Here is a 24,633-nt window from a genome sequence, read left to right on the forward strand (position 1 = left end):
GAACAGTACAACCGTTCAACCATTGAGGTTCGATTGTGGAAAATGTTTGATTATAATACGTGCAAATAGATTTCTTTTCTTTAGACATTAAGTTTAGAAAGGCAGTCCCTTGGGAAACCTGAGACGCCCCCTGGGGAACCACGCCTCAGGCAACAAAAGAGCGACACGCGACCTTGCTTCGCTCTCTTCTCTTCGCTGTTGGCTCTTCCACCCTGCTCGGCCCTCTGGACGCTTCGGCACGTGTGGCGTGCCTCGCCAGGCAACGCCCAGACTCGGCCAGCGAAACAAACAGGCCCTGTTGTTCGCCTGAAGCTACACACCTGAAGTGCCGCGACATCGATCTGCCTTCAGTTTGTTTTATTTTCTTTATTTCTTTTGTTTGTTAAAGTGATCAGTCCGTTAAGTTACACTGGACTAATTCAGGAACGACCAAGTTCCATTTTAAGCCTTTTTCGTCGAGCCAACTTCACCGAGGTCAGACCAAGCCACGTGGTCTCACCAGCTACAACGAAGGAAACCTGCAAACAGCCGAATTGCCAGACGGAGGAGGCGTTTTCAATCAGACACGGAGAACCCTGGAGAATCCCTAGCAAAAAGCCAGGATCGGCAGCTAGCGTGGGACCCGTGCAACAGGCCAAAAGCAGGCTGTCGACAAGCAGTAAGACTTAACACACGTTCTGTGATCAGATGTCCATTTTAACTCCTAAAATCATAGCATTAGTTTACTTTCAGTAGCTCTTCTATGCCGTATGAGTCAAATGCTTCCCACAATCGAACCTCCAGGCTCATTGTTCAGCAAATGTTTATGTTCCCTGTATTCAACCATCTTTTTATCACCTTAGTTAGAGAATAAATTCACTGTAATATAATCAAGAGCTGTGTGTATTGCCTATTTCTAGTTCCTGCCAAGAGAATTGACCCTTTAGATATGAGACTGACTGACTGACTGATTTAAGATAATTGACCGATTATTAACTAACTGATCACTAGTAATAATTGTATAATTATTCAAAACTACCTAGAGGTCCGGAGACTCTAGGATTATAACAACTCCGGTGGTGCCCTTAACGAGGAAATTTTGATTTTATGAATTTTAATTCATAATTGGGTATCAATTCTCATAAATTTATTAAAATGCATAACTAATAAATTTAGGTCTACTACACAGTCATAATATAAACCATTTAAAATCAGATACTTCAACAGAATGATGAGTCTAAATGGCATGATATCGCAGGTTAGTGTACATTTATGCAGTGCAAGAGTGTGAGAAAAACCTGCTACACTACATATGCTTTGTTATTTTTTTCAACACATACAATTTATATTACATACAATTTAATTAAAAGGATTGCATACATGTAAAGTCTATTTTGTTTTTGCTGTTCATTGTTTCCCATAAAGACAAACAGGCATCTTCAGGTATCTTAAACAAAGACCTAGGCAGCTTTCACATTCACTCACACCTCTTAGCATATGCTTGAAGCAAGTTAAAGAGCCACACAAGTCATTGTTCCCTCACATCTCTGGAGCATTCTAAAACCATTCATAGTTAAAGTGGGTATTTTATTTCAGCTGTTGAGTATACCCATCCTCATCTACTAAAAGCACAGTTATTCACATCATGAATTTTATTTCTGTCTGCTCACTGTTTAATAATTGATATTCCATTGTTTGAATGAAATGCAGATGTGAGGAAGACAGCAGTGTCTTTGGGAAATGTTGAGCTGTTCTGCAGCTGATAAACTATTCTTTCCACCTGCTTCAAACTTTTCTAACGCATGCCAATTACAACAGGTTGCAGAGTTTCTCCTCCTCTCCTGTCTTTGAATATGAAAGGGACGGCTAGGTGTGTGGCCATGAATAATAAAAGCTGTTTTCCGGCATCATGTGGGGAGCTCTCCCTTGTTTTAAATTCTCATTTTCCTGAGCTGTCAGACCCATGTGGTGATATGATAGAAGGATTGTTAGTATGAGAGAGAGAGAAATAGGGAGGTGGCAGTGTGGCACAGACAAGTAACTTGCAGTGGTAAAACAACTCTGCACAGACATAGACTGAATAAATTACATATCAAGGACAGGAAAAGGAGATTTCAGCATACACCGTGTTATTAGTTTTTGTTGCCAGGAAGAAATGACTTTAAATTGTGAATTATCGTGAATAATATTTTGAATATTATAATAATGTACCTGTTAAAGCAAGATGATGTAGTCCCACATACATATTTCAGCATGAATAACCGTATAAAATGAAATTATCTGTAGATGATTTGAGCAGCAGGTTACTGTCATCAGAAGGGATAGCTCTGTGTATCCCCTGCAGTGTCTGCAACATCTTTCAGCTGAAACAAGATAATAGATTAATACAGACCCAGGTGTGCATCTCTGTATGACCCTGACTTCTGATCCCCGGAGGTGGAGGGTATAAGATAACAATTAATTTCCCTTTTGGCGTCATGTATTCAGGTATGTCCGCTGGCATCTTTCACAGGTCGAATAATGATAACAGGTAATGGAAACAAGCACCTGAAAAATGCTCAGAAGCACATGTCTTTCCTTTTATATATATATATATTTTTTTATTTTCAGCTTCACACCATTGTAAACAATCACATTAACCTGCTCTAATTGCTGGGCCATTTTAATTAAAAGTGACAGTGCCTCTCTAAAAAGCTCTGGAAGCTTGGAGGTGGATGTATGAGTCGAAGAATACAGGAAAAAAAGATAAAAGCAGATTTGATGACAGTAACCTATAAATCAACTGGTAATTTTGTATGAAATTATCAATTTATAAAAAGTAATTTGATTTGATTCTTCTTCTTTCATTTGTCATTCAAGTTATTAAATTATTATTATTAAGTTAATATTATTAAAGAACAAAATAATCTAGACTATACTATAGAATTATTTCATTTCCTAGTTATTTCAAGTTCTGCTTACATTAGCTCAGAACAAAAGATCATTCTGTGTGTGCATTTATAGCTCAGGAGGAGGATTTTCGTCTCTACTGTGCATCGTTGTTTGCTGTCCCTGTCAGCATGGGCAGGACTGAGCCTCAGATTACTACACCTGAATCGTGCCTCATCATAGAAGTCCTGGATGAGGTGAGAATGACTGAAGCATTTTATTTTACCAAATGTCCACATGCACATACTGCTTCACAGACACCAGCACAGTCTCTCGCTCTCTGTCTCATTCACATATTTAACTCTGTACACTTTTGTTCTCTACAGACAGACAGAGATGTGCGTGAAGTTTTTGTTGCTGAAAAGAAGACGGACAACAACAGAAAGTGAGACATGGGAATTCTAAAACTATCGATTTACTACACTAGGTTGACAATCTACTTTTATTATTGATAAAATCTTGTTCATCAATTTTTCCGCATGTAGGCAAGATTTTATACCAGTCATGTGATCTATGCCTCTGAGAAATAGGTGTGAGTTCAAGGCCTGCCTATCCAATACCAAAAGAATATCAAGAATAATTGAGGAGGCTCTTTACCGCATTGCTCACCCAGTACATGTGACACAATTGATGTGTCACAATGAAACAATTTAATTTAAGTTTCATTGTTGCACAGTATTTATTAGTGTGTTATAGAGACATAAAAAGAACAAACTTTCTAATGGGAGGGAATTTCCAGTGATGCACCATACAAACAAAACACACTGATTTTACAGCAGATTTCTATTGTAGCTGAAATAAGAGCTTGTGTAGAAGTTTAGTAGATGAAAAACAAAAGATGTAGTGGTTGAGCAGTAATTTATGAACAAGCAGCTGGTAAACAATTAGTAGCACAGCTGAATTAGATTTTTGTTCCTTTTGAGACAAAGGAAAAGAAGATCCAGTCACCTCATATTATATGACACATATTGTCATGAACACCTTGACACCAAAGAAAGAGCAGCGTTGTAGACGTTAGTGTCAGTAGTCAAGGTCTGGAGGGTAAACATCACTATAGTTTTAGTATGCATTAACGTTCATTCAGTATTCAATAAGTATTTCTCTTATTAAAGAAAAAATGTTGAATGTTTCACAAGGTTTACAATACTTATACAGAGTAGTAGTATAACAATGTTAAGTGCCAGGAAAGTCATGTGTAACCATAACAGATGATCTTGGACTCTCACAAAATCTTCTATTTCCCACACAGGGTGCCCTCTTTTCAGCGGGTCTTCAGTAAGAGAAGAACAGTGGTACCCCAAACAGCCTTAACCAGTGGTGGGTCCTCAAGAGTGAGCCGCTCCACTCCCAGTCCAACACAACCATCCAGGCAGGCTAGACCACCAACACAGCCCAAAGCAGCTCAGAAGCTCCATCTATCTAAGCCTCTGACTTCACAAGCAGGACCCTCAATTAAAAGTAAGGCTGTAAAGTGGCCATTTTCCAATAAGTGAGATGAATGAAATAAACTAGTCAGTGTCGTCTCTGTTTTGTCCAGAACTTCCCAGGTGTTACATTATTATTTTTTACGCATGCAGGTCTTTTACACAGACAGGTCAGTTGTGAAAGGTGATTTGATGACGTGTATTGGATATTGACCAAAATATAATGAAAAAATTAGATGTTAGTGGTAAATCAGTATTGAGCACTTAAGGCTTGCAGCGTTGCCTTAATCAAGGACAAACCAGACAATCCCTATACCAGTGAAAGACTCCCCTGAGTGTGTTTTTTAAATGGAAAAATATATGACCACATGCCCTGCACAAGCAACTAATATGTTATTTGTGTTATTTTCTGCACAGCTTCATCCTCGAATATTAAGCCATCAGCATGCCCCACTGCTGAGGCTCCAAGGACTTTAAAGACATCAATCAAGACACCATCCTCAACACCACAAAAGCCTGATAGCTCCCCAACTGTCCATAAATCAAAACCTGACTGTGGATCACCACGACTTTTGTCCTCTCCCTCGTTACCACATTCACAAACTGAGATCTCTAAATCCTCCCACGCCCAATTCTTGTTTCTGCATGATGTTTCTCCTTCGGCTAGCACCAGATCGCTAATCCCAGAAGAGCATCCTTCCCCTTTTCCATCCATATCCTTCCCTCTTAGGTCTACATTCACAGTCTCACCATCAAGCTCCACTGAGTCAACCTTATTGCCCAAAGTTTACCAATCAACCCCATTACAAAAAGGCTCAACCTCATCTCTGTTACCAGAACAACTCCAATCTTCCCAGTCATTCCCAGAACCAAATTCATCAATGAAGCTTTCTTATTCACCCCAAAGCAATCTGGAGTCCCAAAGTCAATCCCAACATTCCTTCCATGACCCAGAGTCTTTCCTATTGGATAATCAACTCCAGCAGCCTCTGTCATCAGTGTCTTCCAGTTTAAACTCACCACCAAAATCTCTGGAACCAAGTCCACCTGTAAAAACCCTGTCCAGTTCATCTCTATTTATCGAGTCCCCTTCAGATGCATATTCTAAACATAGGTCAGCTCCAATTAATGAGGATGCTCCATTTTTTATGTCTTCTACCCCCATCGCTGGTGACCATGAATCAACTCTGTTACATCAGGATACGCAGTATATCCCATCACATCTCTTAAATGTCATCCAAAGTCCTCCTTCAGCTTTGGAAATGGCAGAGGAAGAGGAGCTATCAATAGGTAGGTGAATTGTAATAATGACCTCTCTTTGTGTGTGTGTGCATTTGTTTTTTTCCGGTTTATACAGCAAACGGCGAACTTCCTGAAAGTCCGAACCATCGAAAAACTGCTTTCACACCAGAAACGAACCGAACCATGGTTCAGTTTGATCCGGACCGAGACTACCTCTTTTCGTTGGACCAGATTTCGTCTGTTTGGTCCGGACTGTGGTCCAGGGGAGCTTTCACACCTGTATTTTTGGTTCGGACCAAACTGAAAAGTCCGAAAGTCCGGACCATATGAAGTAGTTGTATTTTGTATTTTGTATTTTGTATTTGCAACTGACATTGGTCACCTATGACGTCATTTGTGTGTTGCCCAAGGGAGTAAACAGCTCTACCTACTCCTACTACTGCTGTCGGGGTGGTAATGGCGCATAGATAAGATGCTTACCTTTGGTGTGGGAGACCTGGGTTCAATTCCCACTGTGAGACATTTGTGTCCCTGAGCAAGACACTTAACCCCTAGTTGCTCCAGAGGTGTGTGACCTCTGACATGTATAGCAATTGTAGGTCACTTTGGATAAAAGGGTCAGCTAAATGAATAAATGTAAATTTACTACTCCCTGTAGGCTGTACAGTCCTACATGCCAGGATCTCACTGAAACTCTGGTCTTCTCTCTTTTTTGCCTTTTTTGGCCCTTTCAGTGCAAAAGTCTGTTCACTCAGTCATATTGTTTAAACTCCTTCCTGACAAAGACTATAAAACATCAACACCAAGTTGGTGAAAACAATCTGGAACATCGGGTGCCACGCCTACTCCCTGTCACCCAGAGTAGATACAAAGCTCCTCTCTGTTTACATAAATAACAACACATTCAATCAGAAATCAGTCCTCCTACATTCATATGTATGCCAATGATTCAGTTCGTTGCTCAGTTGCTCCCTCTTGAGATTCAGTTTTCTGTGAAAGACTTATTATTCAAAAAGCATTTGCCAATTTATACCTCATATAATTAACAACTCGAACTAAGATCATGTGATTTGGAAAGAATATTTACACCTCCACTCAGTATTTTATAAACAATTCTCATGTCATAGATCTTGAAATAGTAAAAGTGGGGTTTTGGTATAATTTCACCCCCTCGCAAGGAAAAAGGAGACGCTCTTGAATGTAAAAAAAACTTAAGCAATTTGTATTATCAAGAACAACTTTACTATCGAGGCCTCCTGTTCAACTGGGCTTAATCACTTGAATTGTAATAACAAATGCTTAAATTAAGTTCTTGATTAAAATAAAGATGGACATAGGTTGGACCCAAAAGCAAACAAGCAGCATGACAATAGACTGAAATGAGTTGAATTTCACAGTGAAGTTGCACCTCTAAAGCTGCAAGTGCTGCTGGTATTTTGACTCTCTGTCGCCACATTTAACAGACATCTAATCAAATTAAATGTGTCCGTCTATATGTGTACTTTTATCAGTTAGGTTCTTACCAGGGTAATCTCTAAAGAGGCATGCATGAAATTCCAAGTAGCCAGGTTACAGTTTGTTTGTTTTTTGAAATTTTAAGCCAGTAAAGGATATGGTTAGAGTTAGATGTAGCTTCTTTAAGACAAGTAGCAGCTGTTGTTTGTTATTATAAAGATAGCAATTATAAAGACAAAGAATCTGGGTGAAAGAATGGATTAGCAAACGCAGGTAGCAGGGATTGTCTGAGCTACAGAGAGAGCTGGAGGTGAGTAAAAAGTGTTTTGTGGTGAAAAAGTAGCTGCCTGCTCTGCCAGCTGACTGCTCTCATTGGCTTGATGTGGATGTGAAGTCGGCCGTCTTCTCCAGATATTTGGCATGCTAGATATCTGGCAGACGTCGGCGATGTGGCAGTGATGTGTCGGGGAGCCGTTTCGATGCGTTGTTGAGTAGTTCACACATATCGACTGGCGAGCGTCGATCAAGCGCTGATTTACTCCCGATCACAGCCTGACGGTCGCCGAAATCGGGCTAAAAATCGTGTAGTGTGAACTAGGCTTAAACTGTATGTACTGTATATGTACATCCACCTAAACATCCTTACTTACCACTGTACTCCTGCTCTGTGTACATACAGTATGCCTCCAGCATAGAGTCTACTTGTGGTAAAATCTCGTACATTGATTTGATACATTTTCCATTTTAACACAGTAATACTTGGTGAGATTTCCAGAGACCAAGCAAGACTTTCTGGGGACCAAGATTTGGGTTGGACACATTTTCATGTCTGTATGGGGAAGCACAGGTCTTTGCAGTAAAGTGATTCCTGATAAGAAACACTTTGTCATGCTACATTTTGCCTGAACACAATTCTCAATGGCCAGGCAGTTTATATGAATGAAATGCTCGTGAATCTCAGAAGTAATGGCTCCCTTTTATTCCACTGGCCTGTCAATGCCAATTTAGATCCAACCATAAACAGTGTTCTTAATTTTTTAATATTGATTAGGTTTTTTAGTTTTAAGTAAATACCTGACATATTGCTACAACAGACAAGAATTTATTTACTCTGTAAAGAATGGCGCTGAATTCCCTTAGCATAAAATACACACACACACACACACACACACACACATTAGGATTCATTGATGCAGAGATACATTTGTCAAACGGGTACACACACATACACTCAAATATATTCACACAATAGTACGTTAGAAAGACATGTTAAAATTAGTTAAGAAGTGTGCTGTGTGTATAGGGTATATAGGGTTTGCTGAGGGCAACTTTTTTTCAAAAAAACAACTGGGAATTTTTTTACTATTTCTTTAGAATTAAAAGTGTGTGCTCTTATCTGGTCTTTAATAGAGAACCAAGGACTCTAAACTGTGATGACAGTTCAGAATGGCTTAGTACTTTTCTTAGTACCAACTTTTCCTCTCTTGCTTTTACTTTTCTCAGTCCAACTACCTGACTTCACACTTCACACTCCTATCTCTCGTCCTCTATTCATCCATCATGTCTGTGTTTTCCTTCATCCTTTGCATTCTTCTCACCCTTCACTTCCTACAGCTCTTTGACCAGCCTGACACTGAATGCCTGCTTTATCAGCTTATTAGAGCTTGATGCATGTGTGGCAATGTCAAGGACACTTACATCACGTTTGAAAATTTTCCTTTGATGTTAAGAGATGAAACTGTTGCTTCAGCGATTGAAAGCACGATAAATCAAGGACGGTCAATGTCTTCTTACTATATACCTTGAAATTCACAGCCATAAACTGTAGATAGAATGGTATTTTGGATTGTGGCCCAGTATGTTGAAAAAAAGTAAAACTTTTACACTCTAATAAAATATGTGTCTGTATTTTTCATGAAGACAGTGGAGATGAAATGTCCAGTGATAGCCTGGGTCTGGGTCCACACGAAGAAAACTCTTCAGACCAAGAAGCACAGGTTCATTGGCGTTTAACAAGAGGGAGATCCAATGAAGAAGAGCAAGGCAATCCTGCCATAACTGATCAAGAAGATTCCTTTGTTCCTGCAGATGCAGAGAGAGAAAATGATTTTCAGATTGATGAGCAAGAACAGCTGTCAGAACCGATCATGGTAACATGTTTTCATTTTGTTTCTTGAAAGAAGATCCTTGGTCTGTAATAGCACTATAATCTGGGGAGCAAAAGGAATATTATGCATTCAAGGGGCACAGCTTTAAGTATCTTTTATAAGTACTGCCAAGCGGACAATCAGGTATCAATACAGCTATGTAAATAACAAACTAAGCCCACTACATTTAATCCATAATTTAGTCAATTTGCAATCATTGTTCATCACTTTCAAAATGCCAAAAGAAAATAGCACTCAGTTAAAAAAGCATGAAATCATCATTCCTTGTTCAAAGTGTCCAATAATACAACACCAACACATTACATTTGATAAGATATTTCTTACTCACAGCTGCTGTATTGAAGCCAGTACGCCTCTTGTTTTTAGTGCAGAGGTGCACATCACTAACAACAAACCTTTTAGGCACACACAAATTTTAATTGCAAAAAAATGTTTATATTTATTTAGCTGATGTTTATTTTCAAAGCAACTTAAGTTCATTCAACCATGTTATATGCCAATACGCGGTGTGTGTCATTGAAATATCTCCACCATTGTAATAAAATGAATAAATGGGCACGTTTTAGAAGAACCACATCATTAAACTGGACATAATTACTCCATAGAATGAGAAGACTTACAGTTGGATTTTCTTATTGTAGTATTGTAGTGTACTGATCTATCAGATAAGATTTGTATCACACTAATTACTGTGAATTATTCATCTATAGCTCAGAAACACCTAAGATAGTGGTGTTAAAGGTGCACACCATTGAGGGAAGAAAAGAAAAACAGAGAGGATTAAAAAGACACTGCTTGAATGGTCCTAAATGACCTATCAGCCATTTAATAGTCTGAATCCTTTATACTGTGACAGAGGAATGAAAAAAATAGAGGGGGGTAGTGCTTTATTAAAAAGCTGGAGCAAAATGATTCATGATTGTGAACATGGTGGCTTGGTGTGGCCTCTGCACCTGGATCAAACCGCTCCTAAAATGGTTAGATAGTAATTTTTTCCAGCTCTCTCACTCTGTTAGGACCCGATCTCTTCTCCTCTCTTGTCCACAATGTACTTTTTATACTTTGTCCCCCTATCTTTCCTTTGGTCAGTCTTTTTGTCTTTGTGTATTCTCTGTCCCCTTTTCTTCTTACCTTTTTGTTGTACATTTACACTGTAGTTCAGGTAACTGTGGCATCTTTTTTTACATGAGGGTACACATGATTGGTCCGCACAAAGACAAGTCATTGTGTTTGGTCTCTTGCCATTTCATTGTTATGCCTCTCTTCATTCTTTCGCCCTGTCTTCCTCTTGTCATTCTCCATCCTTGCTCCTTCTTTGGTCTTAGCAACACTATTCCCAGGCCCATCTGCGGTGTCTTGAAATGCTATGGCTAGCATGCTAATGCATCAGATCTAATCTTAACTAAACAAAGCCTCCTCATTTTACCCTGGTCACAGGAGGACACTTGTGCGGGAAGAACAGCTAACCCTCCACGCCAGTGTGAGATGCTCTCGCCAGCTCCAGGGGTTAATTAAAAATCAATTCATCAAGTGGAAACAAAGGAAACAGGGATAGAGGGGAATAATCTCCAGTGAAAGACACTGGCTTAGTAATATGAATTTGCACAATAGAAAATGGAAAATACAAATTTTAACACACTTACCTATCTTAATAAAAGTTAAATTGATATTGAATTTCACTTTGTCCTTTGAACTGATTTTGTTTGGATAGAAATGAAACTCAAGCCGTGAGACCAAACTATTAATTCCTTATTCCCCTGTACTCTCTTCACTCTATTTCCATGTCCCTCTCTTTAACCCCCCTAATAACTCCCCCTTTTTATTTCCTCCTCAACTCCCTCCGTCATCTATTTCTTCTTTCCATTTCTCCCTTCCTCCCTATCTCCCTTTGTGTATGATCTCTTCATATCATCCTCACGTGACTGTTTTTCTGCCTCATTCATTCCCTTTTATACTACTTCTCCCTTCTCCCTTCCATCCCTATTTCTCCTGTGTCCGTGCGTCTGTTTCCAAATCCCCTTAGGTGATGCACAAGCCGAGTGCTGGGTCTGGATCAGAGCAGTTCTGTGATCTGGATGGGTTTCCCCCTCTGGGTTTGGACATGACTTCTGGTCTCTCCGATACACCAGAACACACACACTGTGACTCACAGCACACAAGGCAGACTTCACTGTATGATTCAGAGCCAACAGGTAAATGTGTGTGCATCAGAATTTTTATGCTCCTGTTTTATTGAGATTTTTTTCTTCAAACTGGCTCATGTCTCCTATAAACTACATCAGAAAGTGTTGTTGCTTTTTTTTTTGTGCTTCAAGAGATTAGATTGTGAAGATTACCTCTGTGTCCAACTTTTGCCTGGAGATACTTTCCAATTTGCAAAGCGTTATTCATATCACAAAGGCCTCATAATAGGATTTAGAACAAATATGTAAAAACTTAGAGTTTACAAGAGAGATGAAAATGAGTTTTAAACCCAGAGGAGCACTGGCTGCTTGGTGAAAAGGGAGAGATGGGGGACAGCACCGATAATTTACTACTGGTGGGTCCAAGGGGAGCTTTCCTGAGCTGCCTTTTTATTTTGCGTGTGTATGTGTCCATGTCTTTGCCTGCACGTGTCTTGAGCCTGTGTCCTTCTTTTTTACCTATATTTAGTGCGTTCATTTTCTTAAACTGTAGGTGAACACAGGCACACACAGACCTACACACCACCACAGTCTTGTTTCTTTCCCAGCTGAAAAATGCAGTTTACATTATACACTACGCCTACTGCAGTACAAAACTGTGTTTTTAAAAAAATGTATGATTAACTATCACTATCCTTTATTACAAGAGACTGCAACAGACCTTAATTCCATAGTTTAGGATTTTTTTCTCCTCCTCCTGTTTTCTTTTATTGCTTGATTCACCTTGAACTACACCAGACAAATACAGCTGTAACGATAGTTTTTAAAACGTCTGACATTAACAGGTGTTGAATTTGTTTAGTTTTTAACACTGATGGTTTGTAAACTGGCAGTGCCTGTGAGGTGCTCAGACTGTCCAGCAAAGCTGGTAGAAGTTTAGACTGCACCTCCAAATTGCATCAGATATAAAGTAATAATTTTCAGATCGAATCAGACACAAACATTTATTGCAGTGCTCATTACACCTTGTAGTCTTGTCCAAGGCTGCTGAATTACATGCATTTCAAACAGCGGTTACCGCTATGATTTCGGCAAGGATTTCTAATTCATACCTCGTTTGTTAAGGTAAACTGCTACAGCCCAAAATGATCCCATCAACCTTTTCCTTCATCAAATCTTAAAGCCCATCTTTTAACTGTTTCATTGTCAAGCCTGCATTAAATGAATAAGGTTGACAGTGAGACACCCACAAGGGCACCACTACCCTCCTTGCACCATGCAGCCAGCCGCTTGTCAAACCCTGCGCTGTCTCTGCCACCATCGTTAAAGCTCCAAAGTTAATGAGAGAGAAAGGTTAGAGAGGAGGAATATCACCTTGACAACACTCTGCACTCATTTATGTCCCTCCATCCCTCCATCTGTCTCCTCTTTTTTTCTTTCCCAGGCAGGGCTGAGATCCAACAGGTTTTATATGTCTGCTGCTCTACCTTTCCACCTCGCTCTCCTTTCTGCTCTCACTCCCTGTCACCCGCTCAGTCAGAAAATGAGGTTGTTAGTGTGCAGTTTCTGTCGCATGTGTATCCAGTCAAACAGGAAGAAAGAATGAGACAGACAGATAAGACAGACAGACAAGCAGGACAATGGAGAGAGAGAGAGAGAGAGAGAGAGAGAGAGAGAGAGAGAGAGAGCAATATAGGCAGCTGTATGGAGACACTTGCAAGAAGATGTGCTGAAAAGCAGACAAACAGGTAGACAGACAAGCAGCAGGGAAATCAAAGACCAGCAGACAAATGGATGAAAAGACAGGCAGAAATACATACTGACAGAATTCCAGTGGTATCTTTGGATGTCATTTTTGTATTTTCTTCAACCTTCTCCATTTTCTTTTTGTGAGTTTGGAAGCTGACTGCCTGACTCCTCTCCACCTTTCCTCTTTTCATTTGCAGCTGATTTAGACTAGTTAGATTCCTCCAGTCAATGGTATTAATTGATTGGCTAATCACTGGAGAGAAAGAAGAAAACAGCAGTGATTGCATTGCAGCTGTCAGGATTGGCTGAACAGGCTTGTTAGGCAATATCAGTTTGGTACAGATGCTGCTGCTGAATGGACAAAAGGACTATTGTATCAAATGCAGTGCGATTTACTCAATTCACTTGAATTCATTCATATATTTATTAGTATTAATAGGCTAATAGATTATGTATAAAGTGGGAATCTCTTCACAACCATGGTTTCTTTTTCATTACTCCCATATTGAATGGATGTGTTGGGATTTTCTTAAAGCTTCTGTGTGTAGACAGAGGCTGACTGGCAGCAGTGCACACTGTAAGTTGGTATCATTTAATGATTTCAGCCATTTTTAAGCAAGACCTGGTTTTACATTTTAAATTGATAAACAGCCATGAAAATGAATAACCATATTCTATAATTCACACATCAACTTTGTATTCTGTGCAGCATTGATGCGCTGTCATAACCAAAAAGTTATTCCATGCATTGGATCTACACAAACTTGCACAAACTGTTGGAGTTAGATAGCAAAACAAATGCATTGCTATTTCCATTTGCTAGCCATACGTCCAACTGATAGCAGCATGACATTGCAAGATCTGTGTCTTCGGATTTCATCTATCTTTTATCCAGATATTCCAAATGTTTGTTTTTTTTAAAGCATGTAAACGGCATTGAAAGCAGGAGAAAGTAGATAGAGTGATGGGATGTTTTTTTAACAGGGTCGACAGAGACGTCAATGGAATATAAAACAGTACTCTGCAAATAGACATTCTGCTGTACACAACATTTTTGTAATACATTTTTTATTTCTAGGCATTTATGTATGACTTTTTCTCTCACTGCTATAGGGTCAGAGGGTTATGGGCCAAGCAGAAGCCTCAGTGCCTACACTGAGGAACACCTGGTTTTCAACCACACGCAGCCAACTAAAATTCAAATTCACTCAACCACACCCACCAGGAGAGTAGAAATATCAGCAACTGAACTAGGAACATCTGGTAAGTGTACGCTTATGTGTCTGTGCGTGCTTACATGCATGTGTGTATTTCGTCTGTGTGAACACTATCAAGCCCGCTGCTCTCTACCTCTTTCTTATTTACTCTCATACATGCAGAACTCATACACAATTAACGCACCTCATTTCCGCATATAGCCACACTTTCTTGGCACGGAGTATGCAGGTTTCTTAAGGAGATTATTCTGTATCGCTCTCAAACACAAACAGGCACTCACGTCATGCACACTCATACTGTACACATCCACATGCAGGATTGGGAGTCGGTCCAGGAATATGTCCTGTCATCCCGTACCTTGCTCGGATCCCAGAAACACTGCAGTAATCTGTTTATGCTGAAACACACAGACTTGGACACCTGAGAGACGGAACAATAATCTGTTTCTCAGTAATATATCTAATATCCCCCATTGCCAATTAATTCACATGATTCCCTCCCTCCTCACTCATTTTACGGTAAACAACTGTGTTTAAATATGATCATTTCATTTCTCCACTCTTTTCTTTCCACACTGTGAAGCCGCTGTTGAGCTCTGCTGTCTTTAGTTGTCTTCTTGAATCTTGCCTATTCTTTTCTGCCATGCCCTATGCATTTATAGAATTCTTTATAAAATTTTTTTTTTTGTCCCTCTTCTCCCTGTAATCATTGGTCATTTTATCTCTAAAGCAAATAGTTTGAAGCACAGAGGCCCTCATTGTGCTGACTTGACTTAAGGTGCAGTTAAGTTGAATTCTTACACTTAGGTTGAATACTTTCAAAGGAGGTCCGCACTTGTAAGACCAATAAAGAGCTCAAAACCTTTTCATTACATTTCATTTTAGCATCAGAAGGCTCGCGAGTGCTCAACATGTTTTAATTTTTTTTAACTCCACAAAGGAATATAAGCACAGACGTTTTTCTGCAACTTCCCTCACTCAGTGTGCCGTCTTGTCAGTGTGCCGGTCCAGTGTGCTGGCTGACAGCACTCTGAGGAGGGCTTCTCGCGGAAACATCTGTGTTTTGGCTCCCCTGTGCCATTAATGAACGTTTCAAAAATAGCTTTGTGCTCTTGAGCATCTTTGTGAGTGGGGAACTCCTTTTCAAGTTCACAGCATTTGGTTTACCATCTTGTTATTTTCAGGCTTCATTTTAGCTATTTGCATGTTGCATAGAAGCCAGTTATACCTCACGTTATAATTATATTTTTATATATATATATCTTAATATAACTTACCGTAAAGCTATATACTGCATATACATACTGTATATTACATACAGTGCATGCAAAACAAGACAGATTGAAACCTGAGGAAGTCATTAAGGACAGATCAGATTTTAATCTCACTCTCATTTTACAACAATGTTTTAAATCTGGCACAGAGCTTTACCAGTAACCAAAATCTATATATATGTCCTCTCTGCTTTGAAATTGAGTCTACAGGCATGTGTATGTGTGAGTGCACATGTGTTAGCAGCACTGTGCTGCATGCATCGCTCCTCCCATGCTGCTTAGTTTGACAGTGCATGTGGTTGTGAAGCACTAAGTGGAGGTTCTGTGCCAGTTGAAAGACAGAGCCAGGCACTGAGGGAGGGAGGGAGGGAGGGAGGGGAGATAAGGAGACAATGGAAGATTGAAAGAATGAAAGACTTAACACTGGAGCTGGTTAGACAGCACGCAGCATGAGGAATCCGTGTGCCTCACACACAAACACACACACACACACACACACACACACACACACCATCATAGCTTCTCAATGGGGGCCTCAATGTAATTTACAGTGAGCAGGTGGGGATGGATGTTCAATCTGATTCAATTTGATGTGGCTCGCAGTGGAGTGGGATGAGACACCACTCATTCCACTGACTGTTGTGATCGTTTCTCTGTCTCTCACTCTCTTTACCTGAATCCCGAGCTGCAGATACCCCTCCCTTTCTTCATCTTACTTTCTCCTGTCTTCTTCTATCTCCTGTTATCTTTTTCTTGCACGCACACGCTCTGTAGCTGTTGTAAGACACCCTTTACCGCATATCCTCATATCTTTCCATCTATTGTTTTGTGCACTGATACATTTATTCTGCCATCTCTAAACATATTTGCCTGTTCTCTTTCTTATTCTCGGTCAGGGTCTAATCTGTCTGACAAATCCACACCAACTCGGTCTCAACCTCTAAGGAGGGTGCCTGTTGCCTGCTGCCTGTCCGGTCCAATGCACAGCTCAGAATTGGGTCCAGCGTGTCGTCCGTTGTCCCGGGCAGCCCAGGAGATCATGGAGATCTGCAGTGTGGACCAGACAGGCTGTGAGGACCCTGATCTGGACACTGAAACAACTGCACACACACTCCGCGGTCTGGAGCAGGAACTCAGACTCATGGCCAATGGTACAGACACATTTAGTACATTGACGAGTCATGTATGCATACAAAGCATTAACCTCCCTTAATATCTATCTCAGAAACATGGAAACAGGCTTCAGTATTTGGTACGGGATACAGTGGAAGTCAAGATCAGCATGGATATCATTGTTTTACACGGTGGGTAACATGCACACACAAACTAAACCCACTCCTACATAATAATTGCGGTTGCTTAGGTCAATATATATGGCTACACTCATCATCATTTTAGGGCCTTAGGTCTAGGGTCTTAAAAGTATGGGTAAAAAAGCATTATATTTAATATTCTCAAAATAAGGCCTTCATTCACAACAAGGTTCCTGTGGCTCCTTAAAAAGTCTTTAAAGGTCTTAAAATAAAAAAGGGAAATGAAGGTCATTAAGGTCTTAAATTTACCTTAAATTTGCTGTAGGTATTAAATTTGCCGATGGTGCATTTAAGGCTGGCTTGAAAATTGCATGGGGAAAAAAGAACACAACAAATAAGGCTGATAGCAGAGAGAATCAAACATAGGGTAGGTCAATGAGTCATGTTAGTATCATTAGTACAGTTAAAGATGCCCATCTCTTTTCTATCAAAAAAATTTAACTTAAATTATATTTGTTGAGGTCTAAAAACGCGTGTTTTGGTGAAGTTAACAGTACTGTAACCAAGCTGACATGAAATCAGCCGTCCCACTCCATTGTGCAAGTAGTCAGTTACGACCGTACACTCTTGACCACGAAGGGTGCGCGAGCGCTAGCGTGAATCAGTCAGTTGTCAAGAAAGAATCCAGAAAACTGATTAGCATCAGTTCAAATAGGAGCTTTTGTGACCAAAGGCGCTATGTGAGGCCATGGAGAGGCGTGGGTACTCTTAATGTGACAAATACGTATATTTTTCATTTTATTTTATTAGAGCACACACACATGCCACAAAGCTGTTGTGTATTAAATATGAATGTAAGTTTTATTATAAAATGTTTTATTAAATTCAAGTACTTGGTAAATGTAAGGCTTAAAATCCATACAGATTTTCCATTATATCCTTCATAATTTTGGCAGTATGGCCATGAAGTTGGTTAAAAAGGTCTAAAAAAGGTCAATCCATCCATCCATCGTCAACCGCTTATCCTGAGTACAGGGTCGCAGGGGGGCTGGAGCCAATCCCAGCTGACATCGGGCGAAAGGCGGGGTACACCCTGGACAGGTCGCCAGTCCATCGCAGGTCTAAAAAAGTTTTTGAGATATTTTTAAAATCTCAATTGTGATAATTACTAGGATCACGTGTATATGTAGAGATACGAACTATTTAGTTACCAGGTTGTCAGCATTTATTTTGGCATGTATTGCACATTTCACCGATTTAGCACATTGGCATGCCCTATACATCTTAAAAGTAGTGGCTGCAGCTTAGATAGCTGTTAAAATTCCCCAGTGAGAATCTGAGTGTAGCCTTGTAACTTCCTGTTTTCATACTCTTGTCTGTGTCTTTTCACCACGATCGGCATGTAATCCATTGCTTCCTCGCCCTCAACACTTCCCTATACTCCTCTACCATTCCAGTGATCACGATGGGGGGTAATCCCTCCTTTTTTGAGCTCCGTCAATCCCTCTCTCTGTTGGATATGTGGAGTGTGTAATGGATCGTTAGCCAGCAGAACGACTTTAGCTTTGATAGCATGTTGGGTATCGGGTCTTAATGTCCTGCTTAATGTGTGCATGTGTGTGAGACAGAGAGAGTGTCAATGTATTTTTCTTGTATTTCTGAACTGAATGTGTGGGTGTGTGTGTCTGTGCGTTGTTGATGTTTTGTGTATTTGTGTGTGTGTGTGTGTCATGGGCATAATCTACGCTAGAGGCCTTGTGCTGAGCAGAGCACTGTGAATATCACATTGAGATGTGTAATAACCGGATTAACCCATACTACACAGAGGGGTCCCAAAACAGCTCCTTACATCCTTGAAACATGCATACACACACACACGCACATACACACACGTGTACACAGATGTACTTCATCTGACTACTTTAGATGTACATGTATCATCTTTTTAAAATTTTTCATTAGTGTGACATTTTCTTCCATCATGCAGTTTCTGGTCAATAGCCTTGTTTCCATCTAATTGTCGAGCAAGTTTTAAGCAAACTTTTAAAATGACGCAAAAACCAAACAAAAAAAGAAAATGTGAATTAGGCACGTTTCCATCACCTGCTTTGGAGCGAATAAACCAGGCTACGCAAAACATAGTTACGTTATGCAGCTGATCAGGCATGTGAGGCAAATGTTCGCTCCATCAGAACTTATTCAGCAAAACTCTTTTTCGAAAAAGACAAAAAAACACCTGAAGCGAGCGTAAAACCTTTTTTGCAGTATTGAGTTTTGCGGGGTTTTTTTAATTTTGCCATTTCCATCAACTTTTTCGAATGTGAAAAAGTATGCATAAAAAACATTGATGGAAACCCGACTAATGTGACAATTTTAAGTTCATATAGTATTCGAAACATAGGGTTCTTGAGATAAGACAATGAAACAATTTGTGTCACAGCTTTAACATTATTTTAAAGATATTTTTGGGCATTTTGTTCCTTTATTTTACAGAGTAGTAGTAAGGACTGAGCCTTACTGTAGTCCATGGGACGCGCACTCTACCAACTGAGTTAAATGCGCCCCAGCTTTAACATTATTATTTTAATTCATTTTTTAAATGGATCCACTACTACTACAAAAACTGCACCTTTAATATAGATTTACAGTATAATCCCCACATGACCCTTTAATTTAATCCTTCTCTCAGCTACCAGGTACTCACAGAGGCACAATTGTAATTTTACAAGCTGTTCTTTTAGACTATGTTGAATAGGATGCAGTTCAACTGTATATGCTGCCCACCATCATGTAGAATAACAGTATAATGAGGAATATTTGTGTGGGTTTATAATTCAGTATTATAATACATTATTTTAGTGATTACTCAAGTAATCGAACATGTACACGTTAATGTTAAAGCACAGCCGCACAACACACAAGTGAATGTTGTGCCACAGTATATTATGTTCAATATGTGCATCCATTGATGTGTGTGTCTACTATAACCTAGCCTATGTTTAGCTCATATCCACTATTCATCGTCTATCTTTCCTTTGACTCAATTGCTTCCAGCTTGCTGGCTTTAGTGTTGCCTCAGTCTATTGGCTGTCTTTGATCTAACCTTCAGTCAGTGTGTACATGCTCAGCAGTATCACATTAATATTTGAAACATAGACATATTCTGAATTTTGTGATGTACAGTAATCTAACATGAAACTTTAAAAAGCTAATGTTAGACATCTGAGATTCACCATTAATAGCTGAGAGACTGAGGTATATTTACACCTCAGTCTGTGTTTGCTTGCCTGATAGTAAAATATTCGACATATGACATTTAGCATTGGACTCACCTAGGCTGAACTGTGCTTTTATTTTAAATACATTTTAAAATATGAAAAAACATGCACTGTAATTGGTCCTTCATGACTTCTTTGACTGACTTCCTGTAAAATCTGAATATCTTGCTAGTGGTTATGCTCAGGGCAAGAAGCCCGCACATACAATTTTCAGCCTGATGGGGGAGTGTTAGCTGGTGCACAATTGGCATGAATTTGATTATTTACAATAGCTGTAGGTACAAACAGTGAGTGGGGATGCTTAATTATGGAACTTTAGAAGTAAAGTTGACCTTAAAAGGCCTTTGCGGACTTTATAAACACACTCAGAAAAGAAAAGAAAAGGAAAATGTAGTGATGCTTTATAAGAGATAATGATTATTGAAGTAATGAGATATTTAGACTCATTGCTTCAATAATCAGTAAGATAATCAGTACATTTTAAATCTGACTTACAAAACTTGTTTGGACATGTAACACTATTATAACTGTAATGTATGAGTCATACATCAAATATCTGAAAAATAACTGAAAGCATAGCAACATAAAAAGATACACCAAAGAGAAGGTTTCATAATAAAACCCAGGCCATTGGATCTGTTTGAGGATCACTGCAGGCTAAGTTGATGCCAGCTGAGCAACTGATCTGACACCAGTGCCAGATCAGGTAGGTGGTGTGGATGGCATATGCCTGCTGTTTTTATTCATCCCAAAGTTAATTTGGCCTTGGAGAGGCTTCTCCGAAATGTATCAGTAAAAAAGTATGCAGACCCTATTGGTGCAGTTAACTGAGACATTTCATGCAATCATCAAAGTTTCAAACAACTTGGATTTGTAGATGTGATGAAGTGAAGTGTCGTGAAAAACTACGACACTGGTGATGACCAATGCAGATGACACACAAACTGCACTTTCAGCTGGTGTGTTGAATAAATCACTCGTTTCTGGAGCAAAATCCATGAAGTCTGCATCTGAAACTAGACAAACTACAAGAGGCTTAGAAGGCTACAACTGTCCTTTAATCATAGGCAGGTATTTGAGTGCTGTGTATGTGGGATGTTCTGCCTTTGATTGGTGGATTTGGTCTTGCAGGGGCAGAGTCAGCGAGGAACAAAAGGATGAGGAGGCGGCTGCACAGAGAGACCTGCAGAGTGTCCTCTTACTACCCTGAGATATTCACACGCGCACACACAGACACACACACATACATGCACATAAACATGCCGCACACCTGCTTGTTAAATAAAGCAAAATCAGAAGACATGCACACATTAATAGATGTCTATGAGACAATAGCCCAAGCAAAAACACACGACGAATGTAATTTAAATTGTGTTCACGTGGTACAGATGCCCTTAAGACTAAATCTGCAGTTCAGCTCTTGTTGTGCAACTAGATGAAAATAAAAATCTAATGGTTTGAAAAAAAACTGCTGAATATTAATTAAAGGTTGTTTTGATTTGTCTCTCTTTTTCTACGTGTCCATGTTTTCCTTGAAGTGTTCGTGTTGTTGCATAATGCTGTGAGATACATGCAAACAACGAGACAGTAAAGGAATGAAGACAAGAGGGGAGGTGACAGGAAGATAAACGATGAGTTAGGTGTAATTCTCAGCAGGAGTCTGCTAGGATCCCTTTTATTGTGTGTTTGTCAGTGTGTTTGTGTGTTAAGGGACCGTTGGCTGTGCTGCCAATGTTACCTACAGGGGTTGAACGCACAACATTTTTCTCTGTTGTGAACAGTTTGTTTCTTAATAAGGTTAGGGTGGCAGTGGATCAGGTCACTGTCCCTCCATTCACACACACACACACACACACACACACACACACACACGCACACTGAAGAGGCTTCTGCGGGTGATACATTATGTTTGTAAGGGAGGGACTAAGGAACTGTGCCAATGGCTGCTGCTGCCATCTGTGCGTGCGTGTGTGTGTGTGTGTGTGTGTGTGTGTGTGCGCGCGCAGGAGTGGGGGAACATAAACACCAGGCACTGGAACAGGTTTGTCGTCTGTGTGGTGAATGTGTACTGTGTGTTTGTGTGTTATATTTTTTCCCCAGTTCTGCTGTTTTGCATTACTCCCCACAGCCAGTCCTAATTCATCATGGCTGCCACCGTCCTCAGCTGAGCTCACAACCCACCATCCACTACTTTATCTCTGGCCGATGTGCATGTGAGGGTCGAACAAGGACAAACAGGAGAAAATCACACCTTCATTACACAACCAAACACGCACAGAGAAACACAGAGGAGTGGATGTCAAAGATGCCTACTTTTGTGATTGAATTTAAGATTAAGGTTCATTTGTGCACTGCATGTGTGTGAATATGAGCTTGAGTGCACATGGCCCTGCTCTTCAGTCACTGTGAAGGGATATAAGGGTATTTTATTTGTCCTGACGTTAATCGCTAGAAGCGGACAGCAAAAGCCCTGTAATCCAACAGCAATCATCACAAGACTGATTGATAGCACAGGGACAGAGAGAGTAAGACAGAGAGACCAAGAGATAGCCAAGGAGAGAGAGAGGTGAAAAGGTAGATCTTTGTTATTGTGTCCTTCACTGAGTTTATCACTTACTGTTTAGGAGGGGAAAATAACAGAGACATAAATCTGATGGATATCGAACCGCTAGGCTGGGTTTAAACAACTCTTGAGATCTGCGCTCTCTCTCCAGCCTCTCTTTTTTCCCGCTTGCTCTCACGTTCACACACTCATGCATACAAACAGGGAAAGAGAACGGGAAAAAGCGCACTGACCTTTGTTAGATTTGGAGTTGTCTGTGATGTTGTTGATGCTGTCAGAAAGACAGTGAAACTAGAGGAGTTGACATTTAACCACGCTATATTAAATGACCCCTCTGCGGAACTGGAGTTCAGACTGGGTTTGTTGCAAAAAAGCAGACAGAGAAATATGCTGCATTATGAAACTAACTTCTTGTTGTCAGGGGTGGATTTAGGAAACTTTCTCTTACAGTGAATTTTGATAGAAATCTTTTTCATTTTTAAACATAACACAGTGGACATACTAGTATAAAAAAAATAATGCTATTCCCTTTCGGCCCTCTCTATCTCCTCAAGAATTGCTGTGATTTTTACCATATTAGTTATTTTGGCATTTTGTGGGTTTTTTCTTTGATAGCAAGTTGCTCTGCCTCCGGCTGCATGTGCACTTGTTTACCTCACCCAGAAGCCCCTGAAAGAACTCCCTTGTTTCCAGAGTCTCACAAGTCACCTACCGTGAGCTACAAAGGGCAGCTCTGCATTCATGTGTGACAATTTTGACTCCACAAATAAACTGAAATGTAAAAAGAAAGGGCAGCCCTAATTTAGAAACGTGCTGTTTCCCCTACTCCTTCTTCGCTTCTCAGCCTTTTTTTTTATGAATTCTGTTACTATTTTACTGTGCAAATTTCTAGTCTTCTGTCCTTGTCCTTGAAACCCTGTCACTGAAATAAAATGTTTATTTGATACTAAATGGTTTAGTGAAATATGCTTTGGAAGAAACTTCGTGCATTGATTATGCTTACTGATGACATGTTTCCAGTCCAGGAAGCATTCTTGTCCAGAAAGTTCTTGTACTGCACAAGTCATAAAGAGGTTGTCTGGGTGGGCATACAAAGTGCAGGACTTTGACTGTATCAACAAGTCCACATACCTAAATGATAAAAATGTCAATTATCCCAAAACAACATATACAACCGTCTGCCAGAAAGTACAACGACATTTATGACCATTCCAGCGATAGGCGTATCGACCTTGAGCACATTACGTAGGACACATGGCCTACGTCAGATGACTTTTAACACATGGTAAAAGTTGTGAAATGGTTGTAGTTTGGTTTAGGCAACAAAACCACTTGGTTAAGTTGAGTAAAAGATTGTGGTTTCAATTAAAATAAGTACATTACCTGACGGACTTTGTCAGTCTTTATACTACCTTACTTCTTCCACTACTAGAGGTCTAGGCCTAACATAAAATGTAAATATGGACATAACCAACCTATATATAATAAAACCGATAATATAATTAGTTAAGTCAAACTGATTTCAGATTTAGTCTTCCCCTTTTCAATGTATCGTTAATAGTTCTTGATTATTAAAAACAAGAAAGGAAAAAGATCTTTGGGGAAATGTATAAAATGCTCCTTAAGTCGGCTGGATGTGCTTGTGGGTGTCTGTGTTTGATTGACTGCAGCTGGAAAGCAGGCAGCTGTTGTTAGTGGTACTGAAGAGTGTAAGGACCACACCAGCATCTAACAGGACCAGATTGACATTTGCACATTTGTGTGAATGTGCTGTAGCTGAGCAGATCATTTGCTAACTAGTTTGAAAACTGGAGTTGGCAGTGCACTTTTCCCAGGTGAAAGCTTGTTTGGTTGCTCCTTCAACAAGCTTAGGTGCTGGACAGTAAGTTACCTTATTCATGTTTTTAAGTTAGATAAGAACAAGACTTGTTGTAGGTTGTTATTCAGAGTAGCTCTTGTGTTCTGCAGCTTCTGTCTGGC

General features: G+C 39.9%; 1 protein-coding gene across 3 annotated transcripts in view; it reads left to right on the top strand.

Moving 5' to 3' along the window:
• Positions 1-21,594, top strand: part of zbbx (zinc finger, B-box domain containing) — a 77,068-nt gene extending 55,474 nt beyond the window's left edge. For all 3 annotated transcript variants that reach the window (XM_046074771.1, XM_046074770.1, XM_046074772.1), the window contains 10 exons: positions 2,983-3,104; positions 3,234-3,292; positions 4,157-4,365; positions 4,749-5,621; positions 8,949-9,178; positions 11,220-11,388; positions 14,182-14,331; positions 16,456-16,710; positions 16,785-16,863; positions 21,222-21,594. In XM_046074771.1, the coding sequence (XP_045930727.1) occupies positions 2,983-3,104; positions 3,234-3,292; positions 4,157-4,365; positions 4,749-5,621; positions 8,949-9,178; positions 11,220-11,388; positions 14,182-14,331; positions 16,456-16,710; positions 16,785-16,863; positions 21,222-21,300 (2,225 nt within the window). In that variant the 3' untranslated portion in view covers positions 21,301-21,594. The remainder of the gene's footprint in view (positions 1-2,982; positions 3,105-3,233; positions 3,293-4,156; positions 4,366-4,748; positions 5,622-8,948; positions 9,179-11,219; positions 11,389-14,181; positions 14,332-16,455; positions 16,711-16,784; positions 16,864-21,221) is intronic.
• Positions 21,595-24,633: the final 3,039 nt, after the last annotated feature.

The sequence above is a fragment of the Micropterus dolomieu genome, linkage group LG17 (assembly GCF_021292245.1).
Source record: "Micropterus dolomieu isolate WLL.071019.BEF.003 ecotype Adirondacks linkage group LG17, ASM2129224v1, whole genome shotgun sequence".
Classification (NCBI taxonomy): Eukaryota; Metazoa; Chordata; class Actinopteri; order Centrarchiformes; family Centrarchidae; genus Micropterus; species Micropterus dolomieu.